General features: G+C 40.9%; 2 protein-coding genes and 1 long non-coding RNA gene across 9 annotated transcripts in view; 2 read left to right on the forward strand and 1 right to left on the reverse strand.

Moving 5' to 3' along the window:
• Nucleotides 1-3926: 3926 nt before the first annotated feature.
• ZDHHC6 (zDHHC palmitoyltransferase 6) lies at nt 3927-14902 on the reverse strand. 2 transcript variants are annotated; one of them, XM_075107570.1, is made up of 10 exons: nt 14322-14902; nt 12926-13017; nt 10588-10747; nt 9363-9524; nt 8716-8769; nt 7320-7487; nt 6969-7010; nt 6429-6574; nt 6297-6340; nt 3927-4512 (listed from the first exon to the last, which is right to left on the reverse strand). In XM_075107570.1, exons 1-10 carry the CDS (start codon nt 14559-14561, stop codon nt 4409-4411), a joined length of 1212 nt encoding a protein of 403 aa, XP_074963671.1. In that variant the 5' UTR covers nt 14562-14902; the 3' UTR covers nt 3927-4408. The 2 variants fall into 2 exon arrangements, with proteins under 2 accessions (XP_074963671.1, XP_074963670.1); XM_075107569.1 differs by lacking the exon at nt 6969-7010 and having other exon boundaries at nt 14322-14704.
• The window catches only part of VTI1A (vesicle transport through interaction with t-SNAREs 1A), a 273438-nt gene continuing 260706 nt past the window's right edge, over nt 14824-27555 (forward strand). For 5 of the 6 annotated variants that reach the window (XM_075107575.1, XM_075107572.1, XM_075107576.1 and 2 more), the window contains exons 1-2: nt 15090-15288; nt 23524-23582. In XM_075107575.1, coding sequence (XP_074963676.1) covers nt 15195-15288; nt 23524-23582 — 153 coding nt within the window. In that variant the 5' untranslated portion in view covers nt 15090-15194. Of the gene's footprint in view, nt 15289-23523; nt 23583-27555 lie in introns of all 6 variants that reach the window. The other variant, XM_075107573.1, reaches the window with a different exon arrangement.
• LOC142063626 (uncharacterized) lies at nt 16203-20623 on the forward strand. Its single transcript, XR_012662815.1, has 2 exons — nt 16203-16436; nt 17735-20623. It is a non-coding gene; the product is annotated as an uncharacterized LOC142063626 (long non-coding RNA).

A 27555-nucleotide genomic window follows, 5' to 3' on the forward strand; every position in this document is an offset into this window, starting at 1 on the left:
GACATCTATATAAATTTGAGGCTGAATCCTGTGATGTCCCCAGCTACAGTGCCTGGAAAGTATTTTGTTTATTTTATCAACAAGTGAAACTTCCCTACAGAGATCTGCTTGGATGTTGAAGCCCAGCGCTCTATGGTGGGCCCTTCAACTAGCAGTGTTCAGACACCAAGCACAGGCCTTCATTCAGCTTAAAGAGATCTCTTATTTGTGAACTGAGTAGAGAATGCCTACTTTTCTGTGCCACATCTTAGAAAGTAGTAACTTCATACAGGTCACTTTCTAATACAGTAGACACGCTTTCTCTTTTGGAAGTGGAAACAACTCAGTCTCTGAACTTGGTTTGTTCTTAATGGCAATTAAGCCTCTTCTCACAGCGACAAACTGCAGATTTTTCACAGCTGTGGCATCTACCAGGAGCTGTTACAAAGAATTGAATGGGTAATGGCACTGTCTGAACAATAAATCATACATAGCAGTTCAAGCGTAAATTGGTCTGAAACTGGTCCCTTGGGTGCCGCTTATGCCATAGGAACTGCTTCCACAATATAGATCTGAAGTGAAAACAGGAGTACTTTAGGCATGCTTGCATTGAAATGATGCAAAAATTATTTCAGGCTATTGTCTGAGCACCAGAGAAAGCTACAGCAGGCTTGAAGCACTGTTATACCCAGTGAACAAAGATCTGAGGTAAGGATGGCTACAGGTACAAGGAAGTTTAATTCTCTGCAACTTTTCTTCCCATGATAGAGAGACTGGTACTAAAATAACATCCAGTCTTCTCTACTTGCTTTAAAAAGCTCTCATCTAGTAGCTGTCCATTACGAAGTGATCCGTTTGGTCTACAGTATAGATAGGTATACATGCTGAATAATGAGATACCATGACTAATAAAGATATAATTCACATAAGGCAGATCTTGAATATGAATGTGGATAATATAGCTTCCTTTTACTTAAGGAAAGTAAACTTTGCTTTTACTGCATCAGGAATTAGACTGCCTGATTTCTGCTCTCCAAATCATGTAAGAATTGTATACCAAAATACAATTTGCTATATGTATTTTCTTTCCAGCTCTATGAAACAACCCGTGCCTGCAACTTAATTACTGGTTAGTCTCTTCTGTTCCTGATCTAGAGAGGAAATGTTCAGAGGGAAATACTGACTCTTGATTCATGTTTTGGCTTTCATGAGGTTCTTATTTCAATCAACGCTCTCAAGACAGCTCTAGAATCATTGTCTAATGCTGTAGTTGCAATTCAGTTGTAAAAACTAAATAACCTGCAAATCACTGGCTTCCTAGCATGGGAAGTTCTCTTTCCTCCTCCTGGTCACTACTTCACATTTGGAAAACTAAGCATATGGGAGATGCTTAATTCTAGCACTATTTCCTCAACTCTTAGGAGAGCTGGATTAAAATAAGAAGCCTCTTGGTTAACACCGTTGAGGAGGAGAGAACTCTCTCATCACTGATTTCTTTTACTATTGGTAATCACCTCAAAGTTACGAGGCATGGGCATATCAAGGCCAGTCTTTTGCACAGGCCATTGTAATCTAGCCCCTTCCACATCAAGAACTGAGACACCTGGCAGTCAGTGGCTTCACTCTGCAAAGGAAAGCCGCTTTGGAGTGGAAGCCAAAGCGAGGGCAGATGAGTAGAGAGCAAAATTTTCATTGATTTGGTGGTTGAACAGGCTGCCCGAGATGTCCATTTAGCATGGCCCGTAGTGTTGGCTTTTATGGCACATCCTGTTTCTGTTTTGGTGCAAAAACTGCCTGAACTACAACAGGTGGCTATTTCTTGTTAGCCTATTTTCACTGTTTTCCTTTAAATAGGAGGACAGCGTTCTACTTCGGTTCGCCGTTGCCCTTACTTTCCATCATACAGAGCCTGAGCTAGGCTAGTATGGCATTGCAAGTCTAGACTTGCCGTTAGTTGACAGAAAGGATACAAAGCTCAAAATTTTACATAAAAAGAGCCATTTTTCCCTCAGTGAAAAGCTAGAGATAATTTAATAGACTTAATTACTGTGTGAAAAAGATGCTAGCTTTTTGCCTCCCCCAGACTGGCTTCTTTAGGGATTTGAATCTAAAAGAAAATCAGCTGAATTCTCCAATGAATCACTGCCAGAACACAGAACAGCTATGTCAAATCTATACCTGCTCCTTTCCTTAATAAACAAAGGTCTTCCTTGAGCAAAAAGCAGGGAGTGGGGAATGAAAAAGAAAAAAAGCAAAGGTAGAATGGGGATGCTAGAAACGAAGGAAAAGAAAATCTACTAATATTAGGAATCAGAGTTCCTTAGAGGTGGTTTGTCTTTAAACTTCATGCTCTGATACAGTTGTTTTCAGCAATGGAAAGACAAAATAGCTTGTATTTTCTTGCCTGCAGAACCTCTAAATGCCTTTAGGTGGTATGCATTTTACTTTGGCTGGCTGTTTGTAGGCAAGCACTGCTAGGTGAAGATGCTGTTATGGTAAACAGAAACACCCATTACCTGTACTACAAAAGGGAAGAGGTGGGACTGAAGCTACAGCTACAAGGGAACAAGATGAAAACATTATAAAAAGAAAACAAGCATAGAGTCCATTTCATTTTGTAAGTGCACTTCTGAAGCAGAGCTCCTGGGCGTCCTGTAGTTCAGCACAGAGTGATCTTGGTATGCAAAATCTTGCTCAGATGAAAGCTGAAACAGAGTTGATGTTCTGCAACCATTAAAAGATATCCAGTCCCCTGTAAACAGACCAGAGCTTACATAAATTCCCCTTCTAATAGCTAACAATCAACTGTGGTCATTAGTGCCGTTAATCTGTTCCTATTACACTGCTGATTGGTGCCTGCTAATATAGATAGCAGCTATTAAATAATTTCAAAGTCAAGAATAAGAGGTCCTTAGCTGCCAGCTTCCTCAGCTGGAAGAGAAGTCTGGTTTTGTAGTCTTTCTTTGGTTCTAGACTCCAGACACTGAACAGAAACTATCGCAGTTGAGACTAAGAATATTCCATTTAGAGGTTTTCATATTTATTTCTGCTCATATTCCAGAATAGCTACATCCTGCTGAATTATGGCCTTTCAGCTCCTGCTAGCAAGGAAACTAGGAGTATGATACACTCCTGTACCTCTAATGAAGCCTGCTTCTAGAAAATAAGTGCTTTGATTTCAAGAGGGGCAAAGAACCTGCTTGCAAACTGCTGAAACTGAACAGTAACTCCCCGTTGCCACAGCTCAGAAACAGCCTATGATTATGGCTCACCATCACACTAACACAGAGCAGGCTGGAGGTAACAAAAACCTGGCTTTGTGCTGGAGACAATGAGTCTGAGTAGGAACGCAGAGGAGTAATGCTGGCTTGTCTGTCTGTAGTTATTTCTGTACACACTTAATGTTGTTTAAGAAATGCTCATCTGCCTAAGACAACTCATGCACATGGAGGTAACCCAGGTGTTAGTTTAAAACAGTAATTTGCAAAAACTCTCAACATGTGACATGCAACTAGGCTATGAGAGAAAAAAACCACCTGCTGCATTAAGGATACATTTAGAAAGCCATCAGCTGGTACAGGACACTCCCTTTTAACGTCTTCTTTCTAATAATCCATACCAGATGCTAAATAAAAATACTTCAGAAAAGGTGTTAAGCACTTAGTAGCACCTAGGCACACAAAAATTTTCATTCTTGGCACTACTGCTTCCTTTCATTCTAAGATGGATCAAGAACTCTAGTCTCTTGGGTACCTGCTCAGAGGACGCAGATACAGCTGGCTGTATTCTTTTGCCATTATAAGCACAGAATATTCTTATAAAAGAGCTGAAGTCTCTCTAACCTTTGAAACCAACTTATAACAGTGAAATCTTTACTTCCCAGTCACTTCACGTTCCCATGCCTATAAACAAGCTCTTGTACATCTAAGAACAATTAAATCCACAAGTAAATATGAATGTGTCATTTATTTGAGGTGGACAATTCACATCATTAAGTCACAGGTAACAAATTTTAGCTTGAATTTGAATCAGATGTTTATTTTATAGTTTTCAGGGGCATCTTCAGAGAAAGTAAAACTCCCGAGATAACCAGCACGCATCACAATCAGATGCAGTTGAGGAAAAAAACCCTAAAATATGAACTCTCAGAATACAATTTAAACAGCAAAAAGAAAAAAAAATCTGACCTGGGATTAAAAAGATGCATCTTGAAGGCAACCCACTGAATGGCTTCTTCAATTATTTATTGTTAAAAAAGTATGCAAACCATGGCACAGGCATATCCAACCCTTCCAGCCGTGTTGAAAAAAAAAAAACCTTGTCCTAACATATTCATTGCATAAGTCTGAAGTAATACACAGAAAATCTCAAGTAAAGGATTGTGGTCTGAAGAAAAAATTCAATTTCTTATTTAATAAAAATGAGAAGGCTATCTGTTTTTCTTCTCTCCATCCACTGGTTGATCCATTTCAGAGTCACATTGGTATTTTTCCACACATTTCCTAGGGAACCAGCCTCGTTCTCTTATTCCACCTTAAGACATGAAAAGTTGCATTAACTTGGAACAAAACATGACCCACTACAATGGAAAAGCACAAGACTGGAAGAGACATTAAGAGGTTACCGAGGTTATTTTCTTCTCCAAAGCTGGACATCTAAGTCATTCCTAACATCATTGCCTGGGAACACATGGATTCTCTCCCACTGCCTAAAAATTCTTCAGAGATCTCCAAAGTTTACCTTCCTTACTATGAGAAAGTCTTTCCTAATATGCTGCATCTTTCTGTCTGTAACTCAAGTTCACAACTCCTCTTTCTACACACCAGGGACACCAGAGGCAGCTGACAACCTTCTTTACAACAGACTTTCACACAGCTGATGACTATTTGCATTCTCCCATCACCTTTTCCTCTCCAAGAAAACCATCCCAATTCTTTCAGCTTTCTCTTATAAGTTACATTTTCTAGTACTTCGATTATTCTAATTGTTTTTCTTTCAACCCTTTACAGCTGATCTTCCTCTTTCTTGAGATGCAGTAACTGCTTTTACTTGTGGCAGTATTTCAGCTGAGACCCTGCCAATGTTGAGTAGGATGTAAGGATTACTTCATGCATCTTTTTTTTTTTTTTTGCAAGCGTTGACTCATCTTAAGATTATGATTGACTCTTTTCCTCAGAAGAACTGCTACTTAATCATCGATTTTTCTATCTTGTTATATTCCAGCTTGTTATTTCTGCCTATTTATAGCATTTTGCTATACATTCCTAACAAATCTCACCTTATTTTTGAAGCCTAGCTCTCCAAAATGCCAATGATATTTTGAGTTCTAATCCAGCCTCTCAGTATACTCCAAGTTCCCCACCCAGACTACATTTCACCTCATTTAAAAAAAAAACATTCAATATAGGACAGATATCTCCTGCTAATCTTCATAATGTGCTATGCAATACAAACTATTACCATGATCATTTCCATGACTCATTTAAGGTTTGATGTTTGAAAAAGTTCATTGGCATGAGCTGCTGAAGCACTTCTCGCCCATGAAGGTCTCAGACTTCCTGTGAAAGCATGGACACTTTCAACATTGCGACTGTTGGCTGCCTCTCTTTTGCCAAACATGGAACGTACATGCAATGAATTAACAACTGTTTGGAAAAGACAACAGAAACCAACATGCTCTCTTGCAGGTAAAAATTTAGCTCAGCCTAAGCAGGAGGGCTGAAGTATAAAAATGTAAAAATTTTAATGCATGTGGCTGGGATGTTGTGTCTCTGCAGACCAAGATCAGTCTAACATCACTGACAGCTGTAGTTGTTAGTTTTGTAAATGCACAAAGTCCTTGGACTTGATCCCAAACCAAAGACATAATATCTCCCTGTTTTTAAGATGCACAAAGAGTAATCCCAGGTCTTATATGTATATGAGGTGTTTAGGTATGAAATCTAAATGTGTTTAAGACAGACCACTATTTAAATATCAAAAAAAGAACTCATCATTAACCTCTTTATAGTCTAAAAGTCTAACTTTTTCTTAGAATATGAAGAAGTGTCCCCCTTCCCACTCAACCTTCAATAAACTACTAGGTAAGTGTTCTCTCAGTCTGACAGATTCATTTAATATTTATCAAAACTGGCAAGTCTACCAGATACAAAGAGAAAAATTGGATGTGGTTTGAGAGGGGGGAGAGAAGCAAATGCCAATAAGGTCAGTCATTATGCATTTTGAGAACCAAGTATGTAATATTGTCCACATTTCTAGATAGCTATAAAATTGATTTGTAATTTTCAATACAAAAAGTGAAAATAACTGCTTCATACCATCAGCAGCTGAGTCGAGAATCTTCTCACCATACATCCAGTGTCTAGGGAAGAAAGCGTAATATGTAGTTAGATGCCAGAACTCATCTCAATGTTTCTTTTAACGAAACATAAAGGTGTGGAGCCACTAACTTTAAGCCTCTTGTGGCTAAAATCAGATCCCCTTTACTCAGTGCAATTCTAGGCTCTTCAGTGCACGGTGTTGTGAAGAATGTTTTAACACCTTTATTCACAGGGCAGCAGATACCACTGTAATCTTCTACTGCTCGATACCGCACCTACAAATTTGAATAGAACACGGCAATATATTATTGTAAGGAGTTATGGCCTTGCTGACAGTTTCATACCAAAAATTCAATTCAAGCACACTATTAGATTTGAGCATGACAACAAGGGCTGTCAAAGGGACTCTAAATTCTAAATCAACAGATTAACATGAAGCACAGTCATCTTTATCATCATGTTTCTTACCATCTGGAAACTAAGGAACAAATGCAAAGAAAGCTGAATTTAATTAAGCAGAGATTGCAGCATGCTGTTTGTGTGGAAACACAAAGTCTTTATTTAATTGCTAAGTTTAAAATCAAGAGAAGTAGTCATCTCAGGAATTAAGTACATTTATTTATACTGATATTTCAAAGTCATTTCAGACCAAACTTCACAAATACTTACACTTCTTACTCGCTTGTCTGCTTTCTGTTTCAGTTGCTCTATCTATAAATGATTATAAACAGAAATTTAGGCAGTGTTTAGTTTAGGAGGACTTGTGTATTCAACACAAAATGAGGTCAGTATTGAAACCATTCAACAAACACAGGAAATACAATTAGCATTTAAAATCACTCACAAAAGCATAACGTTTTAGTCTATCAAAATTTGGAGAACATTTGACAGAACTCCTGTTTAACTATCTGTATTACTAGTCAGTCTAATTTCTTTAAAAACATGTACATTACTGCAAAGGAATCGAGGCAATTAGACAGTGGGGAGGATTAACTGGAAAGATCATTGAAGATCAATTACCGTCAAAGTGTACTGATGACAGCCATCTCTTACTGGCCAGTCCAGGCCATCTCCCTCAGGAACCCCAGACCATGTAAACACTTGCTTGAAGTTCTTCCATTTACTTCCCGTGTCATAGGGAAAAATAAAGGTCTCACCCGTTTGGTAATACTGGATTCTGTCTTTGGCCTGGAAAATAATTAAGAAATACACTACACAAAAGCATACCCTACAAAGTGCAATTGAGCAGCAAATATTAAGAAGGCCAGGTCATAAGCCCTGTAAAGATTCATGAAACCTAAAGGCAAACATTTTGAGGCAAGAGCAGTAAATTCCGGCTAACACTGGTAGCATCTGTTCCACCTCTAAGAACCACATGCTCTGGATCTCCCATTCAGCAGTCATGAACTTTCCATTCTTTCAGTAACGATGACACCTAGTGGAGCAGCTACAGAAGGGTCTGTTCTCTTTGCGGCAATACTGTAGTTTTCATTAAATGCTTATGTATTACACTCTGCGTTTCGTTTTCAGAAGGGACATATTAGCAGCCTGTGTTTTACAGTAAAGAATTTAATAGATTATTCCAAATTCTAGTATGCAGTTGTAACATGTTTTTCTTTCATTTATGTTCCATTGTCCTATTATTCAAAGGTCTAATAGGACTAGGATCCAGCTAAGCTAAGATTCCATGCAAAGAGAAGGCATTACAATACTTAGGTACTTATAGACAGTCAAGATCCTCATGCTAATTTTGACACAGAATAGAAGACAGACAAAATAATAAAGAAATATTTGTGGACTTATGCGAAGTGGTAGCACTAATTAGTTTCTAAACATTGAGTCAGTTTTGCTTTCTCTGAACTTAGCTTCTGCTGCTTGCCTATATTTGTGAAAGCCTCTATAAAGATATGGAAATCAAAGAGAAATTTAAAGGAGGGAAGGCTAGGTATCTCATGTTTTATAGTACTTCTCTGATTAACCTTGGGAGGATTTTCCTTGATTTTGAAGAAGTAGGAAATGAGGAAAACCCTGAGCCAAAACATGCCACCTGCAATGGGTAGGGGAGGTGAACAATGGCACAGGCAGGCGTAACGAGAAGCAAAGACAATTCAAGTTTCAGACAAAAACACCCACGTATTCCAAGTAGATAAACAAAGTCTATTAAAAGCAAATATTTTTCTATGTTCACACCAATTCCCCCAAACAAAAAAGAAAATCAAAATCTATGCAGTTAAATGAATTCTCATCTATTTCAGTATTTTTCGAAGACAGTAAGGGAAAAGCTGTTTGTGTTAAGTCAATGGTGAATTGACATGACACCTTTGGTTTAAATCCAGAGAGGTGAAACAAGAAGTTGATAATATGGAGAATAAACTTAGTAACAATACAGCAGAAGAATACTGTAATAAAAGCTTACCTTTTCTTCAATCCAGGACTCGATTGAAGTTTTATTTGTCAAAATTACTTTCATCTAAAACAAAAGAGTTAGGTGAAGTTAGCATTTATTTTCTGCACAAATACATCAACTAGGCAAAGAAAACTGCATTTAACAAACTAAATTTGCTTTAAAGAACAAAGCAACTTTTATAGGCTTAACCAAAACATATAAAACATTCAGAATTAAGATTCAGCATAGATACATGCTAATTCTATCCTCTCGAGTTATACACTTAGTATCACACAGTGTTTCAGCTTATGCTTAAGATGTGTATTTTTGTTTCCTTCCAGATGTCTCAAACATTTGAAGTAATATATCAGGCATGTTTTCACCTGTTTTCAGGGATAGGGACACGTACTCCTGAAATACGAAGTATTTTGCCTTTTCCAGAGAACTCATGTTTTCATAGTTTCATTAAATTTTCACCTCCAAGCTCTCCCATGAAAAATAAAATTATGGTAACAACAGAGGAGCTGGGAGAAAGCAACATAAAACCCTGGAAAAGTTACACAGCAACATAAGCTCTAAACAACTGCTCCTATCTCAATCCTGAATTCTGCTTCTGCTCCACAACCAGGCAAAACTTACACCTTTTAACTTCTTTGTAATAGAAGCCATAAGCTTACCTGGATAATAAACAGCATACCAACAGCAATAGTTGTTCCTAATGCCAGTCCTAAGGCAAATAAAGACGCAGCAAATGCGGACAGTCCAAAGGGGATAATGGGTCGAGGGTCTCTTTTGGCTGCACTCATGTCAATCTTCACAGAACTCCACCCAAAAGATATCTGCAAAGGGAAAATATCATTCAGCTCTAGAAAATTCTGACTGCTGAAACAAAAGAAGCTACTAATAAGAAACCTAGCTTTGAAGGTAAGTCTCTGGCTTCTGACAGGTTTATAATGCAAGTGGAGTAATAAAATAAAATTAAAAAATACACATTCAAAAGAAATACAGAAATACATTCTTTGCTAGATGTAGGCCTTCTCTAGATGGAAAGCTAAACCAAAATCACCATCTTGCAAGCTCCACAAGTTACGCCCAAAACCAGCAAAAAAATCTGGGCTCTGACATATTAACAAAAACGCATTCATCAGTTTGAGATAGAAAATGTTTGCACAGCACAGTACCCATTTTCAGTGGAAATGCTATAGGTTTTCCTCTGGAAGCTTTAGCAGATAGCAGTTCTCAACATCGTTGCTCTGCAAATAAAACATGCAGCCTTCATCTGTTAGGCTCAATTAATGTTTTCAAGCTCTTCATTGCAACCACAGAGGCTGAAATCACAGCTCATAACCTTAACCATGGATCCAAGATAAGGGATGTATTCCAGAACAAGCTTTCCTCATTGTTGCTGCAGTTAAATTTTTCCATTTATAACCAAATCCAACATAGTTTATTTTTCGTTCCAAAAATAATGTACTACTTTTTTTTCCTTGAAAAATTGGATACAATTCTAAAGAAGTGGCAAGCAAAAGAATATAAATAGCATCTAACTTGAGTGTTGGAAATAAATAGCAGCTAGCTTCTGTGCCAGCCAAAACACAACCTGTCTCTCTCTATAGAAAGTGCTACTCAGAAACCGTCTTCAGTCAAAGCAAAGCTCTAGAAAACACCCAGTGACTATGACAAGCAACAGGAACAAAAAATAGAAACAACTTTCTCTGAATCCTCCTCCAATTAATGAACGTACTTCTCACAGGTGGAGAGCAGAACTGTGAGTGCACACTGAAAGAAAAACAGGGAATTCCACATGCTGCTTCTCAGGAAACCAAACTGCCTCATACTTCAAGAGATAAATTACCCATCTGACTTAAATAATATTTTATGCATTTGATTATGTTTTCTTACTCTGTTGTAAAGCTGAGTGTACATAGTCATAACAAATATGAAAGAAGCGTGAATGCATCCCAGTGGAGCTAAGAGGAGAAACAGAGTGAAAGATGCATGATTCTGGTATCCACAACAGTTGTTGATCCAAGGACAATGGTGATCCATCTTCATGACACATCTGTGAATAATAAATATTGATTAATACAAAGGACATATATGTTTTTCAAAAAGCTCAAAGGAAAGGACAACTAACTCCCTACTACTCAACCTCCATTCATTCATTTAAACCTATCAATTTCTGACAGATCAACACTGTAGTTTCTTTTTTTTTGTTGCTATTCAAGAATATTTCACATTGGAGAGTGGAAGAATGCAAAATAAGAAGTGCTCCCAAGTCCTACCCTCGCTAATTATCCCTCCTCCTCTTCACTCAAACTTGCTAGTTGCTAATAAACACCATATTCAAGCTAGGGAACAGAGGCCTAGAATGGGACCTGTAAGAACTACCAGCACAATAATTAAGCACTAATATTATTACCAATTTTTTAAAATAAGCACACCAGGAAAATAAAGAAAATAACAGTTCCCCTATGAACTACTTACAGAAAGATAGACAAGTGTGTTAATGCCTCTTTCTTTTCAGTAGTAGACCCTCTGGAAGCTTCAATTGCTATGCATTGACCTTACACCACTGTAAGTCCTTTTCAAAACCTGTTTAATGAGCATAAACACCCTAGACTCTCTTCTATTCAATATGAAGGTGGTTATTCTGGTTTAGCTTACAGGTGCAAAAAAATACCTGACAAAAGATTTGTCCACATCCCAAACTGAATTGATGTAATGTAACAGGTGTAAAAGTCACTAATTATAATATTGCAATTCATCTGCACCAAACTGAAATGATAAACAAAGGATTGAATTACACTAATATCCAGCTCTGAAATAAAATATCCAGCTCTGAAAGTAAGCGTGAGGTGTTTTGGAACTACTGACCTCATTATCTTTTAAGCTAGTCCATTCCCAATAGGAAGTTCAGTTTCTCCCTTTTAAAGAATTAATTATTCTTCATTAGCATATGCTCAACTGCCACTGTAAAAGTTCTTGAACAAGCCATCGTGATTATCAGCACAAGTGTTTCTGAAGAAGTTCCTAGGTCTTGGCTAGAAACCTCACTGAGTTCAGGTGGGCCACAAGTGACTCCATTCATGCACTGGAACTGGCCATAGCATAGAAGACTTTCAGTGGTGGCTTAAGTTAACTACTTCGCTGCAAGAGGCTAGAAATAACACATGGAATGAGTTACCTGTGCCAGAGTTGAGGGGTCAGAAAAGTCTTAAAGCATATCAGTAAAATGATTTGGAGAATGTGCTGCAGCTTCTTCAGTTTTATTTTACAAAAGCTAAATTATTTAAAGAACTTGCTTTTGCAAAGACAATCATCACGATCTGCTGCCATTTTCTACTAAGTTCTCAGTGTAAAGATTGTCACTCAAGGAAAAGCATCTAATTTTAAATCTCAGGATGATGCAGCCAAATGACTGCTCTACAGTTTCAGTCTCTACTTCCTAAAAGCACACTGACTGCACATCTTGTGTTTACAGAAATAGCAAATGCATGCGTATGTTGCAATGCCCTTTTACCACATTCTCTAATAGCCTTCAGAGGAGGACCTGTCCAGCAAACCCAAGATAAATGGAACTACTGCCTGGACTGCAGACATCTGAAGTGGCTTGCATTTTTCAAGCTGCACTAAATTCCAGTGCAGCTATTTATTATAAAAGCACCTTTTAGCTCAAAGCAAGTCTGTTGGAAGACTAACACATAACAAGGCACAAACTTTTTAAGTTGACCCAAAAGGCTCATTAGTTCACTTAACATGCAGATTCCTGTCGGAAAAAAAACTTCAGTAAACAGTAAAGAATAGTTCAAAATTTCCACTCAAATCAACACCAAACTCCCATTCGGGAAGGTGGCAGAACAGGCTTTTCTATTCTCTGAGCAAGTGAATGGTTGAACTTGCAAAGCACTGAAAGATTAAGTATTTTCACAGGCTCACTTCCCTGAAACAGCACTGCAATGTTCTGTTAATACCGTCAAGAAGTGCTTAAGAGGAACTGATACCAAGCTAAAAAGAAAACGTTAGAGACAGATTTCTTTATTAAACTAAAACACAGTAAAACCACATAGAAGTCATAGAACCAGAAAGTGGCAATATTTGGAGTGGGTATAGTGTTCATATGGAAGGCTTTTAAAAATACACAATACAAGCTTTCAAGAATAAGTTACATTAACAGCTTATCATTAGATTCAAAGCTGCTTTAATATGGATTCAAGACAGTTTTAAAGAAAGACAGTACCTGTTACACTTTCGACAGTGGTGTGAACGTGGTGCCTTATAAGACTGACACACTTTACAGTATTGGAGATACATGCAATCCTGAGATTTTTCCTTTAAACAGAAGAATAGGTGTGTTAGATGTATACATAATTCTACTGGCAATACATAGCTTGGCACTTGCTTAACCTAAGCATCTTTGCTTTCTTGTGACAGGGTGTGTTTCATAACCCAACCCTGTTTAATGGTAGGAGGCGAGGAGAGGAAAAACCAAAACGAAATAATCTCTTGGCTATCGACACCGCCATCTCCTACTGTTGAAAGCTCTGGTTGCTAAAAGAAATAAATAGTTCTTTCATCAGGGTGAGTGACTGTACCGGCAGGGTTTCATAGTGAAGTTCCGAGAGTAAAAAACAGTATGAGGCCTTTATAATTTTAAAAAAAGGCTTGTCTCTCCATTTTATACCATGACCCAATCTTGGCTTGCTACTAAGATACAATACTGGTAAGCATTAGTGTTCAACTAGCTCTTGTTTGCCACCTTCTCTCTCTCACACACACATACACCAGCTACAGCAAGACGAGAGATAGATTGACTTGTCGATAGCAAGTCGTACACTGGTCAAAATCATCTGTTCGCCAAGTGGAGTAGCCAGTGGTCCTGCTAGGACTATCTCTGGGTCCTCCTCTCACTAGACTCTGTCCTGAGAAATATTCCACAAGCAGAAAGGTGATTATTACTAATCTTTGTATCACACCACCGAACAGAAACGCTGGCCAGCTCTCTTGAGTTACTGAGCCCGTATCGTTCTGGTCGTTGACTACCACCCTTCCAAGAGACTAGTGAAGCACAGAAAATACAAATTTCTACCTTGACTTACAATACTGCTTTCAACATAAGATAGGCATGCATTTTCTGGCTCACATAAAAAAAATTAAATTTGCTCAGCGAAGTTCTTCTAATCCTCATTACTATCAGCAAAGTCTTCAACGCGTCGGTGCCTGCACGAGCGCGCCGGTAACCTCGAGGCGCTCGTTCCCGGCTCACGGCGCTTGTTTCCCGTCGCTTTGTTTGGAGAAGCAACCGCAGAGCACCGCGCCGCGACCCAGCGCACCGCCCAGAAGCCTGCAGCTGACCCAACGAGGCAGGGATGGCGCAGGCTGGCCCGCGCTGGATCGGCTGGAAGCAGCAGCTGCGAAGCCGGAGAGAGGCGGAAAGTGGAGATGTCGAAACGAGACAAGGAGAAAGGAGCAGCCTGAGGGGGGCTGCGTTCTTCGGGCAGGAAGGGCAAACGGGGGCATCAGAAGGCAGGCGATTTCTCCCGCCTTCCCGGTCCCTTCGCGCTCCCCTCAGCGCGGCCGGCACCCCCCGGCCCCCCCGCCCACAGCCCCGGGGACGATCGAAGGCCAGCGCTTACCGGCGTCCACCCCAGCGGGACGTACCCCGGGCCGACAAACATGGCGCTGAAGTAGTTGTAGAGAATCATGACGGTCCAGTTGAGGAGGACGATGAAGTTGACGCTTCCGCCGGCGGTGTCCAGGGGCCAGTACCACAGCGCGGCGTCCGCCATGGCGGTGGCGGAGCACACGGCCACCACGGCCAGGGCCACCAGCGGCCCCCAGTGGCACAGCCGCCGCGCCCGGTGCAGCCCCCCCATGGCCACTGCTACCGCCGCCCGCCCGCCGCCGCCGCCGCCGCCGCCCCGCCGCCACACATGGCTCCCGCCGCGCTCAGCCCCGCACCCTCCGTCCCGCCGACGGACAGGGAGCGCCGCCAGGAAGGGGAAGGGGAGGCGCCGGGGCCCGCCGGGGCTGGGGCTGGGACTCAAACTCGGCCCCGCCTCGGGGAGGCGGGAGACCGGAGCCACCGCCCGCCGCCGCTGGCGGCTCAGCCACCGCCCCCACGACGGTCCGTTGGCAACAGGGTCCCTCCGGGAAACAGCGTCCCGCCGCAACCTCGTGCCTCCGCCCCGTGGCGGCTCTGCTGAAGGAGCAGGATTAGAAGGCGGGGGCTGCGGGACCCCGGCTTAGCAGGACGCGAGCGAGCCGCCGCCTCCTCTGGGCCCGGGGCTGCAGCTCGAGCCCCAAAGCGGAGACTACCAAGGGGCGGCGGGGTGACAGCGGGGAGCTGGACCGTGCTGGTTAAAGAACCTGAGCGGCGGCGGAACCTGCGGCGAGGCGCCCGGAGGCGGGGGGGGCATCTTTGCGTGTAGCAGAACGCGGAAGCGCCTCGGCGCGGAGTGGCGGAGGGCGCCCGGCAGAGCGCTGCTGCCTCCCCCGGCACCGCCGCCATGTCCTCCGATTTCGAGAGCTACGAGCAGGACTTCGCCGTGTTGACGGCCGAGATCACGGGCAGGATCGGGAAGGTGCCCAAGCTGGTAGGAGGTGAGCGGCGGGGGTGGGGCAGAAAGCTGCTCGCCCGGTGCCGCCGAGGCCGCCCTCCGCTCCCCACACGCCCCCTTCACGGCTCTCGCCGTCCGCCGCAGGCTCGTCCTGAGCCTCTGGAAGAGCCTCTCCGGCTCCCGGAGCCTCCAGCCTCCCGGCAGCAAGCGCTTACGGGGTGGCGGGGGGTGTCAGTGTGTTTCACCGCGGTCCGTCTCTGTCCCGTCACCCGGAGGGATCTTCTCGCTCCTGACATGGCAGAGTCAGGGCTCATCTCCCTGCCCCGGGAGAAACGCGTTTCGGATAACCCGGCAGAGCACGGTTTGCTGGTCAGCTGTGCGGGTCAGCCCTTCCCTTCGGGCTCTCCGTGGGGCCACGCAAAGTTAGGCCAGCGCAGCTGAAGGGCTGAGCAGGGCAGGGGCCGGAGGTGGGTGCGCACTCCTGTACCGGCATTGCTGCCCGAGCTTTTCGTTGTGATCATGCCACAACATCAATAATGACAATCAGGTCTTTGTCATGTGGCACAGGCAGAATTTGTGCATGGTTTAATCCGAGCCTGTGTTTTTGCTGCCTACTGTTAAAATGTTTGATTTGGGTAATTGACTGTGGTGACTTTCACGTAGGAGCAGAATCAGATAAGTCAATGTTTGTTTACTTTAATGTGCTTGTCAGTAGCCTGCAGCATTCATAGTCTGATTCATGACATATTCCTGCAGTAGAGACAATAATGCCTATAAGAGCGTTAGGGTAGAAAGCTGAAAATGATAATCTCTTTAACCAGTCCAGCTCAATCTTCCAGCACCCATGATTCAGTGCCCTAATGTAGGGCTCTTAGTACGAGACAAAGAGAAGCTGAAACTAGTGGATTTCTCACCTGTCCCTCTTGTAGCTCAGTTTAATGCCTCTTCTGTTTCCAGGTCATTAAATATTTCTGCCTCTGCTTCCTATGCAAGTTTCCCAAAGCTGTAAGATATTTAAGCCGTAGGAGTGGATATCATGTAAACATGGAATAAATACACACTAATGGTGTGCTTTTCCATATGACTAAAGGAAAAAATATCACGCGTCCAGGACCAAAGAATAACATCCTACTTTTAGAGTGGGAAATGCGTCATGAAGTGATGAAGTAGTGACTCTGAACAGGATTTGAGGTACGTGGTCACCTAAAACATCTGCTGTCAGTGCAATGTTTATTCAGAGGTCCCAAATATATCTGAAATGAATAAACGGGGATTTTAAGTAAAAAATCTGTCTGATTCTGGAAGGTTATGTCCAATTCTAATCTTAGCAAGTTAGAAAGTCTTCTGATAAATTTGGGTTCAGTGACCAATCGCAGGCATGATTAAAGGACAGGAAACTATGCCTTTTCATTGACTTAACAAAGCTATTTTGCTGTTAAGCTTAACAAGAAGGACATGGAGGGGAGATAATTCAGTCACAGTCTGCAGGTACTTATGAGTTAGAAAGCTTTTTCTGTTTTGTAATGGAGACTTACAAAATGAAGGAGGGAGAGATCCAAAGAGTTCCTGTAGTTGAAGTTTAGAACTGGTCTAGTTTAGTCTGCTCAGAAATTATATTTAACCTGTAAATGGCCACTGGAACAATTTACTGGGGGGATGCAGTGAATTCTTCGCTAATGTAAACTACCTAATCAAGGCAGTATTCCCTACTGCCTCACAAAGAGTTGTTCACTTTTAAACAGAGTAAATTTAAGGACTTCTTGTAGGAACAGAGGAACATCATAAATACGCTACTGGCTCCTCTTCTGAAAATTAGTAGTGCTACACTGATTTATGGAAAAAGAATAGAGATTTAATTTCCTAATTGTATAGATTTTGGAAGTCATCAGTGTCAGTTCAATAGTAGGAAGAATATTCTGCTTAGAAGTAGTGGATTTCCATAATCCTCTCCTTGAATCAGTCTCCTTTATTTACTTAGGAAGGCTTTGGAGCTTAAATATGAGATGTTTATATTGTCTTAAACGCTGACATAGCCTAGATGCAGCAGGCTTTGAAATAATGATTCTTTTATGTGACCATTAGAAGGTTTTTTTTAGAATTTGCCATCCTCTCAGAGGAGAAAGAATGAGTGTTCCCTGCGGGACCAGTAGTGTGGTACTAGGCTAAATGGCCTCCAGATAAGACAATGGTTAATTTTTTTTTTTAAGAGGTGGCTTTTCCATGTTAGGATTTGAGGCTGGGCATACATGGTTCTGGCTTGCATTATAGCTACTTATTGCACTGCACATTTATGAGTGAGTGCATTGCTTCAGTTTTCAGGGCTATTCTGTCCTTCATCAGCAAAAAGTTCATGTATGACTTGGAAAAAAATTGTAGTCTTAGCTAATAGAGGCATTTGGCCACCTGGAAAAAACCTTAAATCTCTGACTGTGCTGAACGCTTTAATCAGAAATATTTTAAATACACATTTTTCCCTTGTTTCTTAATAGGAATATTTGCAAGATCTTTGCTTCTTCATCACCAGAAGTTCCAGTTAGTTCTTGTGGAGATGGCTGGGAGAGCCTCAAAAAGAGGATTATGAGGTGGGAGGGGGACGTGAGGAGAGATGCACATGAGGTGGCAGTTTTCAGCAGCAGTGGTTTGAGAGATTGCAGATGGCCTTCTTCCTCTACGCTGGAAGAAGCAGGATGAAAGGTGTAAGGACTTGTGCTACTTCTGCATAATACAGAGAGATGTCCTGAAGTCTAGTGACTGGTTTATTTCCTTCTGCTGCCCAAGATGGACCTGTTCAGTTGAATTGGAGAAATACCGGTTAATTGTTTTTCCAACATTCCTGCATTTGGTCTTGTCAGGACTCGATACTGTCCTGTGTTCTAGGAGGATGATGGCTCAACAAACAACCCTGTTGTCACAAATGCATAAATAGTTCAGCAAGGAATGTAACAAAGGCACTCTGATACTGCAGAAACAATAAGCAGCAGGGACAATAAGACATCTTGGGAAGAAATATCTTCTGTTGAGGCGTACATCATCTGGAGAATTAAAGAAAGTGTTCTAAATAGAGAAATTGCTATTAAATAGGTTTTCTGTGATGCTGCTGCAGGTCTTTGAAGAATGAAGATCATTGGCTGATGCGTTTTATTAATGTTCCTTGGTGCTTCAAAGAAACATCTGTCTTGTGATTTGGCCAAAAATTTATATACATTTTGATTTCTTGATCTGAGAGTTTTCTCAGCACAAATGGTGATACTTAGTCTTTTCCCGGCACAGTAGCATCTGGGTCGTGATGATTTTAGACTTGAGTGCTGTCATTCTTCTTATACTCGATACCTGCATTTTCTACTGGGCAATCAAAGCACTGTATTTCAGTCTCTAACAGATCTAGCTGAAAAAAGTCCCACTTTTAATTTTCTGTTGTACCTCTGTGCTGGAGTCTACTGTCTCTGTTTCACATCTGGTTCATTATGTTGTGCCTCTTGAACCCAGTTCTGTAACCCAAAGAGAAATGCATGTATTGTTCCATGTGTCTGTCCTGTTGGGCAGTAGCCCCTGGCAGTGGTGAACATGTGAACTACCTCAGCCAGTGTAGCAAAATCTGCAAGTCGTCTATGAGCTGGAGCCCTTTGTTACTCAGGCTCTTCCCCAGCATGTACTAATAAAAAGAAGCAATTCCACAAGCAATGAGACTACTCAGTCTTGGTCCAGACTTCTTTTATCTCTTCATTGGTTGTGAGATCAAACCAGCGCTGTGTTATCTTTCTACACCTGTAGGCAGATTTCTGCCTTTCTGTAACTGCTGTATTTAGGGGGACAAAACGGTGACTAATACAAGGGCAAGGCTGAAAGAACTGAGGAAAATATAGTAAAAGTTTGTTTCTTTTAAGAAAGTGATACAACCTTGTGTACAAACACAGAACGGTTTTCTTTGTTTGCAATCCTTACCCGGAGGAAAAAACAGTTTTGTTTCCAGTCTTTATACATATTTTGTCAGTTTGACCAGTTAAATTGTACAAGCTACATGCTTTAATTCGTTCTGTCTGGCAATGTGGAGGCAACAATTCTATTCTAAATTTAGATATATGTGATGGAGCATTGCCTTTTATTTTCTTTAAAGGATATTATTCAGAATTAAGAAAAAAAGTTATAAAAACCCCTTCTCATTATTTCATATGATGAAAGTGAATTTAAGGAAGGGATCAAGTAGGCAGATTGAAAACTATTAAGAACAGTAGAGTAACAAAGTTAATAATATGGGGATCATTAATTGGATCATAACTTGTTTGTCCTGATCCTCTAGATTAGTGGCAAGCTTCTCTTACTCTGCATAACTCCCTCTGACCTCATCTGCAGTCTCTGAGCAACCCATCCTGTGGATATTGTGACCTCCTTTCCATGGGGATTCTGACTGTGAAATAACATTGTTTCCATGAATTAACCATGGCAGTAAAACTGAAAGTAAGTGATCCGAAAAGCATTTCAGCAAGTGCTTTCTGATTGACGGTGCTGTAGTTAACGCTTCTGTTGCCGATATCAAGAACAGGTCTAGAGGTACCGGCAGCCCTGCAGGCAAGTGGCTCCAGGCAGTGTACTCCCACCAGGATTTCACATGGATGCGGCTAGAGGAAGAGAGGAAGGCGAAACTGAGTGGGTGATAGTTATACTTTGGTAGGCTTGCTTTTCCTTACCAAAGTGACCCTGCTGGATCCTGCCACTCCTCTTGCTCTGGGGACTATGTGGTATTGTGTTCCCTAGAGGATGAGCAGTTGCAACAAGTTCAGCTGCTTTCCTGGAAATCTGTGAAGATACTGCTGCAAAGCTGCGGTGCCGGGATGTTGCCATGTGCCTGCTCACACATATCTGTATTTGAAGGAGCAACAAAGGCCTGTTGTCAGTGGGCCTCGCTCCCAGCAGTTGCTCTGGTGACCAGCTGAGTGGTTATGTATTGATAAATCTGGGACGATGTTAAAATGCAGCTCTGGGGTTGGGTTAATGTCTAATTAACTAAACCATTGAAGATCATTTGAATACCTCCTCAATTTTATGGGAGCAGTTTCAGCTAGACCTCCTTGTGTACTAATGAGTTTTCCCTACCAAAGGTCCGTACCTTAATATCTCTGTGGGTAGGGAAGGTCTTACTGGTCAGTGGAGTGCTAGGCAGTTCTTGTAATCACAGGTACACACAGAATTTGTACAGCATGAAATACCTTCCCCAAACCCCCGACTTTATATCCCTAAATTTCAGGTTACTTAATGTGTATGGAAATCGTAATCCAGTAAAACTCAGGGAAACACTGAAATTGCTATAGTACATTTATTTTCTGCTGCTATATTTTTAAATTTTATTTCAGCTTCAATAAAATGGTGTTGTGTGTTTTGTATCTTGCATTGTTTTTCCTTTTGTCCATCGCCATCGTGCCTGCTTCCAAATGAAGGAAAGAACAGGGGTGTTCTGGGATGCTGGGTAGGACAATTGAAATGTGCGGGCAAACAAGTGGCAGTTTCTGTTTTCTTTTGGGTTTAGTTATGGTTAGTGATTTATCTTCCTAATATTACATGTTCTGTCTTGGGTGCCATCATGAGAACCTGGTGGGGAATTAAAGACAGACATTGCTAACAGAGAATTAAAGGTGCTGCATGGAAATGATTATTTCCTACATTTTCTGCTGTAGTAGAATCCACCAGATGTGGCAGTGCGAATTCCAGATTTGCAAGAAAGATGCTGTTTTTCCATAGTTTCATCTTTGTAAAGAGGACCGCTTAATGAAATGACATTCTGTGCCTCTTTCAAGGATAGGAAGGGACACTCTGTTTGGGAGGATTTAGAGGTGAGCTCTAACTTCTCACTTGTGACACTGGCAGAGTTCCCGGTACTCAGATGGCTTCAGTGTTCTTCAAGATCTCATTCTAGCTGTGTTTTGCCAGATATACTGTTGTATCCTCAGAAAAGGGCTTTTCTAGTCCTTGCATAGCTGGTTATTTGCAAAGATCTCTGCATTATCTTATAGGTGGAAAGATGATCCTGAACCTGATCCTCTCTGCAGGCAGAGCTTCAATGTATACAACTGAAGAAGGATAGTTCATGATGTTCACATGTCCTTAAATGAGAGCGTAGAGTATTTTAGGTAAATCAGAAGATAGATGGATAAGGCCCATGCAAATGTAAGGCAGGGTACTGTGGAACAGCAGTGGGAAGGCTCAGCTGAAACATGACTTGCTTATGCTGGGGATCCTTCACCAAAAGCTGTAGTGATATAGTCTTCAGAAGTGGTTCTGTTGCTTTTAAGGAGGGTTGTTTTAAGGGCGTGTTTTACTTCATATTGCAGAAATTCTGGTTTTGGTTACTGCCTCAGCATCCCCTGTTTCCTGCCTAGGGCACTAAGTTTGCTCACAAATAAAGCATTTCAGGCTTTGAGAAGCTAAGTTACATACATTTAATGAAGGGGGTCCCTCTTGAAATTCAGTGGCTTGTGGCATGCAGAGGATCAAAGGACATCATCAGGTAGTCTCTTTTGGTCTTTAATATGTCAATTCTAGAACACAAAGAGATCATGTGGAAGAGAAGCAAAGGAATTCAGGCTAAAAAAGAAAACCGTGAAGTCTAAAGATACACAGTCAAGCCTCTTGTGCCAACGTAGACTTATCCATCATGACCTCTGGGGAGCAACGGCTGGAGATACTTTTGAGCAATTCACTTTTTATGTGCTTCATCAGGCAAACCACTAGCACAGATGTCTCATGATGCTCTTCAGACAGTTTCAAGCGAACAGTGGTGGAAAGGGTTGTACATTCAGAGTTTTGTTGTTAACTTCAATGAGACAATGTGAAGATTTACAGTCAGAAGGATGGAAGATGTGGCTGTGAAGGGGTCATGAGGTGGTGCACGTGGCCCCTGAATGCCCACAGTAGATGAGCAATGTGGGGACTTTTTATTTTCCAGTGACTGAATATTTCTCAGAAAGTCCCCTTTCGTGCTGTAACGAACCAAGCGGTCGGTCAAGCAGTTGGAATATTTGGCAGATGTGACACTGAATCAGTTCATATTGGATTCTCTGCCTGAGAATGGATGGTTAGAGGCAGGTTGAAAGTCAGACATGCTCTCTATAGCTGTGTCCTGGTTTCAGCTGGGATAGCTGGTACAGTGCTGTGTTTTGGATTTAGTATGAAAATAATGTTGATAACATAAGGATTTTATAGTTGTTGCTAAGTAGTGCTTACACTAAGGCAAGGGCTTTTCAGCTTCTCGTGCTCTACTGACCGAGAAGGCTGGAGATGCGCAAGAAGCTGGGAGGGGGCACGGCCAGGGCAGTTGCCCCCACTGACCAAAGGGACATTCCATACCATATGGCGTCATGCTCAGTCTATAAACTAGGGGGAAGCTGGCCAGGGGACTGCTCTCGGGGACACGCTGGGCATCACTCAGTGGGTGGTGAGCAATTGCATCGTTCATCTTTGGCTTTGTATATTCTTTATTATCATCATTATTATTATTACTACCACTCTTTTATTTCAATTATTAAACTGTTCTTATCTCAAACCACAGGTTTTCTCACTCTTACTCTTTGGATTCTCTCCCCCATCCCACCGGGGGTGGGGTGAGCGAGTGGCTGGGTGGTGCTCGGTTGCTATCTGTGATTAAACCACAACTTGTTGGGGAACCTGGCAGATGATGATTGCTACATATAGCTTATAACTGATTCTTATTTTTAAAAACTTTCATCTTTTATTACTAATTTACATTTTTACTGCTACTAGAAGACAATGGTTTTCTTGTAGTTCCCATGATGGCATTTCATTTGTTCCTGTTGAAGCTGAAGAAACAGTGTTCAAGACCCAGCATAGGAGCAGGGGAATAGAAACCTCATTTTAATTCACTACCTGGATTCATTATAAGTGGGATACTTGGTTTTGTGCATCTCATATTTTGCAAATAAATAGAATAAACCTTTGTTCTTAAAACATATTTTTTGTCCATTTGGCATAAGTACGTGCCTTCTCCTGCATTTGTTCCCACCAAGCAAATGCCTGCTGAGGCGTAACTCCTACACCTGGAGCAGCTGTAACTGCTTTCCTAACTAGCAAATGCATAACAAAGCAGACTTCAAGGATTCTCCAATCACTTTTTTAAATTACTATTGTGGGTATCACAGTGCATGATGATGTCACACAGAGTAAATCCCTTGAGTCAGTTTTAGCTGATAAATATAAGCTTTTGAAACGGTATATTTTTCTTTCATGGCATGGGCACAGTTACATTTGTATTTTCACAATTCTGTTTCAGATGACAAGAAGCAGATGGTTGCAAATGTTGAGAAACAGCTCGAAGAAGCAAGGGAACTGGTACGTTTTGGTTTTTCATATGTTAACTGCAAATTCCTAGGGAAAATAATAGGATCATCAGTGGTAACATTTAACACACGATGCCCTAAAAATACTTAACAATAATATATTAGAAAATGAAATAATATTTTTGAAATAGTTCTTATTTGAGGATATGAAATACCCAAGAGGAGCGTATCCTTTGTTAATCTTGTGTTAAGTGATTTAAGATTTGCATTATTGCTGTAAGCTATTACAGCCTGCTACAGGCTTTAAGTTGTGGATTAGGTACTTCAGGAATTGAATTAAATATTTACACACCTGGACCGTTTGGGTTTTTTCTTTTCTTGTAGGGCCCATGTATCTACTAGATTTAATCTGTATGATTGTCTTGTAGAGCAGTAGATCTTTTTTTCTCTTCTAGCAAATGAGTCATAAAGATATTAAGTCGTTTGAGGTCAAGGGGGCAATGGTATCGTGGGTTACTGATCCCAGAAGGGTACATATGTTAACCAAGCACTAGTGGCCTGCACTGACAGAAGAAAGCAATATATGTTAAGCAACCGTGAGTTTTTTTGTGATTTGATCCCGTTACAGCCTGTCACGTCCCCCATCTGGATGGAGCATAAAAGTAAAGTTTTGTAGATGTGGACTGGCTGAGCAAAGGTGTTGGTGACAGCTGAGATTGGCTTTTCCCACAGAGCCAATAGTTCCTGAAGTTGCTTTTTTTTAATTGCTTGCAAATGATTTTGCTCTATCTGATGTCAGAAATGTACTCTGACTGTTAGGATAGGGAGAGGAAATTAGTTCCCTTAGCCTGAAAGTTCTTACAATTGAGTAACTTGAATCAATGATTTTGTGACTAACTAAACAGTAATAATGAAATTCACTTTTTAAAGTGGCATAAGAAAAAAAAGGTCTCTCCAGTGTTTTTTGACAATGCCTGGTGCTTTTGTTTTAAGAATCGAATTAGTGTTTTAGACCAGAGCATTGGAATGGCATCCAGGAAAGCTGGATTTTGGGATGACTCCACTGCAGGTTTTTCTGGTGAGGACGGCAAGGTGCCTAACCGCTCTGATTTGGTATTCACACTGAGAAACACAGCAGAATTACTGTCCCGTCTCATGAGGATGTTCTGAAGAGACATACTAAGGCCTTTTGGGTACTTTCATATTCAAGCAGCTGAAAGAAAGTAAACATCTAGAAATGTTTTTCATCTCCTTTTCACTACAACTTGACATGGCAAAAAAGCATAGCAGTACAGGGAAGCTGTAGCATGGGTGGTCTGATTAAAAATAGTTCGGATTTGGGTTTCTACTCAAAGTAAGATTGGAAATAGCAGAAATTGAGTTAATGGCTCATTACTTTTCTCCTTGTGTCAGAAAAAAGATCATCTACATTCTTATAAGATTAAAAAGTAAATCCCGTATCTGTACTTTTATCCTAATGGTGATCTTCATTTAATGTACTGGCTTTTCTTTCACGCCTTCGTTTTAGATCTTGTTGCTAACGCTGCTAGACAGGTGCTTAATGCAATTATTGGCTTTGAGTGATTACCTAACATGTTTGTGATTAATGTCAAGGTTTGAGTTTAAAAATCAATTTGAACAAACCTGCTAATAATAGAACTGATTAAAAAGATCCTCTTTTAAACTAAAGGCTACAGTAAAGAATCAGAATAATTCCTTGCTACACACAGTTTCATACATTGGTTTGCTTCATTGTCTTGAGTAGTCAAAGCTGGGTTTAGCTGGTTTTGTTTTATTTCCCTCTTGGCTAGGAAGTAAGACTCTCGTGTATTATAAATATTATTGTAGAGATAATTTGTTTACATTGACTAATCATTGATTGTTTTAAAACACTGTCTGCTTTGTTTGGGTAAAATTACTGGTGTAATTGATTTGATCTATGTGCAGAACTGACACCAAAACTTTTCACACTCCCAGGCTGCCTTTTCAAGCCAGAGCTCTTTAGTGAGAGATCTCTGGAGAGAAATCCTGTCGTTCTATATCCCTTGTGGAGTATCTGAATGTTATTTTTACCAGGTTTTTGAGAGAGGTGGATATTGTGATAACCTTAGGGAAATTCACTGAGTGTAAAATCTAGCATTTGCTAGAAGAGCTGGAATTAGCATTTTTGAGGGAAACTTTGCTTTTAAGAAAAAAAATTATTTTTTCTTAAAATAAGAAAAAATGTGTGTTATTTGCCTTTATGTTTTATGAGGGACACATCAGAGAATTGTTGTGTTGCAAATGCTAGGTTAATCTTGTTTAGGCACTTCTTTTTATTTAATATAGATCTCTGTTTTAGTTCTAGGACTTCGGTGTCAGAACAAAATAGCAAAGTGTACAAGTTTCATCAAATGTTAGCAACTCTCCAGAGCAATTTCCATGTAGAAAAGTTCCTGCAGCAGGGGGAGACTTATTTTGGAGTGTCAGTGGACATCAGCAGCAGCGCTACCTTATTTCGTTGTATTTTTGAATGGAAATACCAGTGGCTGCTCTGCTTTATCCTGTATTTGGTGCTGGGAGTGTACTGGGTGTTGTTAGGAGCAAACCTACTGGGTTAAACACCTGAGCAGCACTGAGGATGGGGCCTGGCTTATGAATTTGGGCAAGAGTTAGGTACCAAAATGCTCAGCTTCACCACAGTGGTGGCAAGTTTTAACATAAGCAATAACAGAAATTTGAGCATTTTGGTTTTTCTGGAAAGAACTTGAGCTTCTATAGATACTTTGAGATTTAAGTGCCAGGTTATTTTTAGCTTTTAGTAGAATTTAGCTCTCTTCTTGCTTGTGTATGAAAAATATGATTTTATGACCGATAATATGAGGCCTGAAGGTGAAGATGCATGAAATTAGGTTGCATTTAGGTTGACAGCTGCTTGGACTACTATCTTCTGCATGACTTTACATGGAATTCATCAGCCCAGCCACAACGTGTACCCATTTAATCTCATGAATACAAAAAAAAAGATGGTAAACGTTGGTCGGCCTAAATGTGCGTGCTTCATCATTGTTCCTTGGACCTGACACTCTCTGATATTGACTCTTCAAAATGAACGTTTTCGATTTCATGGACTGTGGTCTGATCCTTGCTGAAAGTTCTGTATTCACTGGGAGATGCTTTCATTTTTATATAATAGATAAGAATTGAGATTTCATTAAAGTATCGTGACCTTGCACATCTAATTATATACATAAGGAATGTTTTCTGTGTTTATAGAACATTTGAGATCAAATATATTGAGATGAAATTGATAAGAAATAAGCCATTAACTCTAGCTATTGCTTTAATGTATAATACCCCTTTGGAAAGTTAAGCCTGAGCCAGAGAACTGGGTAGAATTAGAAATTGCTTTGTGTGTTTCATTACTGACTATTTAATTAAAGTCTGCTTTACAGTTTATTATTGAATATCATTTTGTATAATCAGAATAGATCAGGCAGAATGACTTTTGAGTATCTGGTAATTCCATTGATTAAATTCAGATGCTTTTCTTACGATACGAGGATGAAATTTCAAAGTGTAAGCAAGTGATTAACTGTAGCTGTCCCTTGTGAAGACCCATGACCAGTAGCTTGGGACCCTAATCGAAAAGCATTTTGGTTCCAATGCCGTATTACTCAACGGAGATCAGTAGGAGGTGAGTAAATATTGTTTCAGGTGCCTACAGCAACCAAGGAGAGGTATTCTTTTATCTTTTTAGAATAAGTTGGAATGATTTTAAAAGGCAGGTAAGGGATTCTGCAGCTGTGCAAAACAGAATTCCCAAACAGACAGCACCATGTAGCGGAGGCTCCGTGACCCAGTGGGCAGGTAATCAGCAGGCGGCTCAACCCTGGTTTATAACTCCTTTTGATTTTCTGTACCAATACGCCATATTCTTGTGTTTTAGGCCCCTTAGTACCCTCCACGGCAAGAACAGGAAAAGCTTATGAAAGAGATACTCTGTCTGTGACATTGTGATGCATTCGACTGTATACAATTTCTTG

Source organism: Phalacrocorax aristotelis, chromosome 12, assembly GCF_949628215.1.
Source record: "Phalacrocorax aristotelis chromosome 12, bGulAri2.1, whole genome shotgun sequence".
Lineage (NCBI taxonomy): Eukaryota > Metazoa > Chordata > Aves > Suliformes > Phalacrocoracidae > Phalacrocorax > Phalacrocorax aristotelis.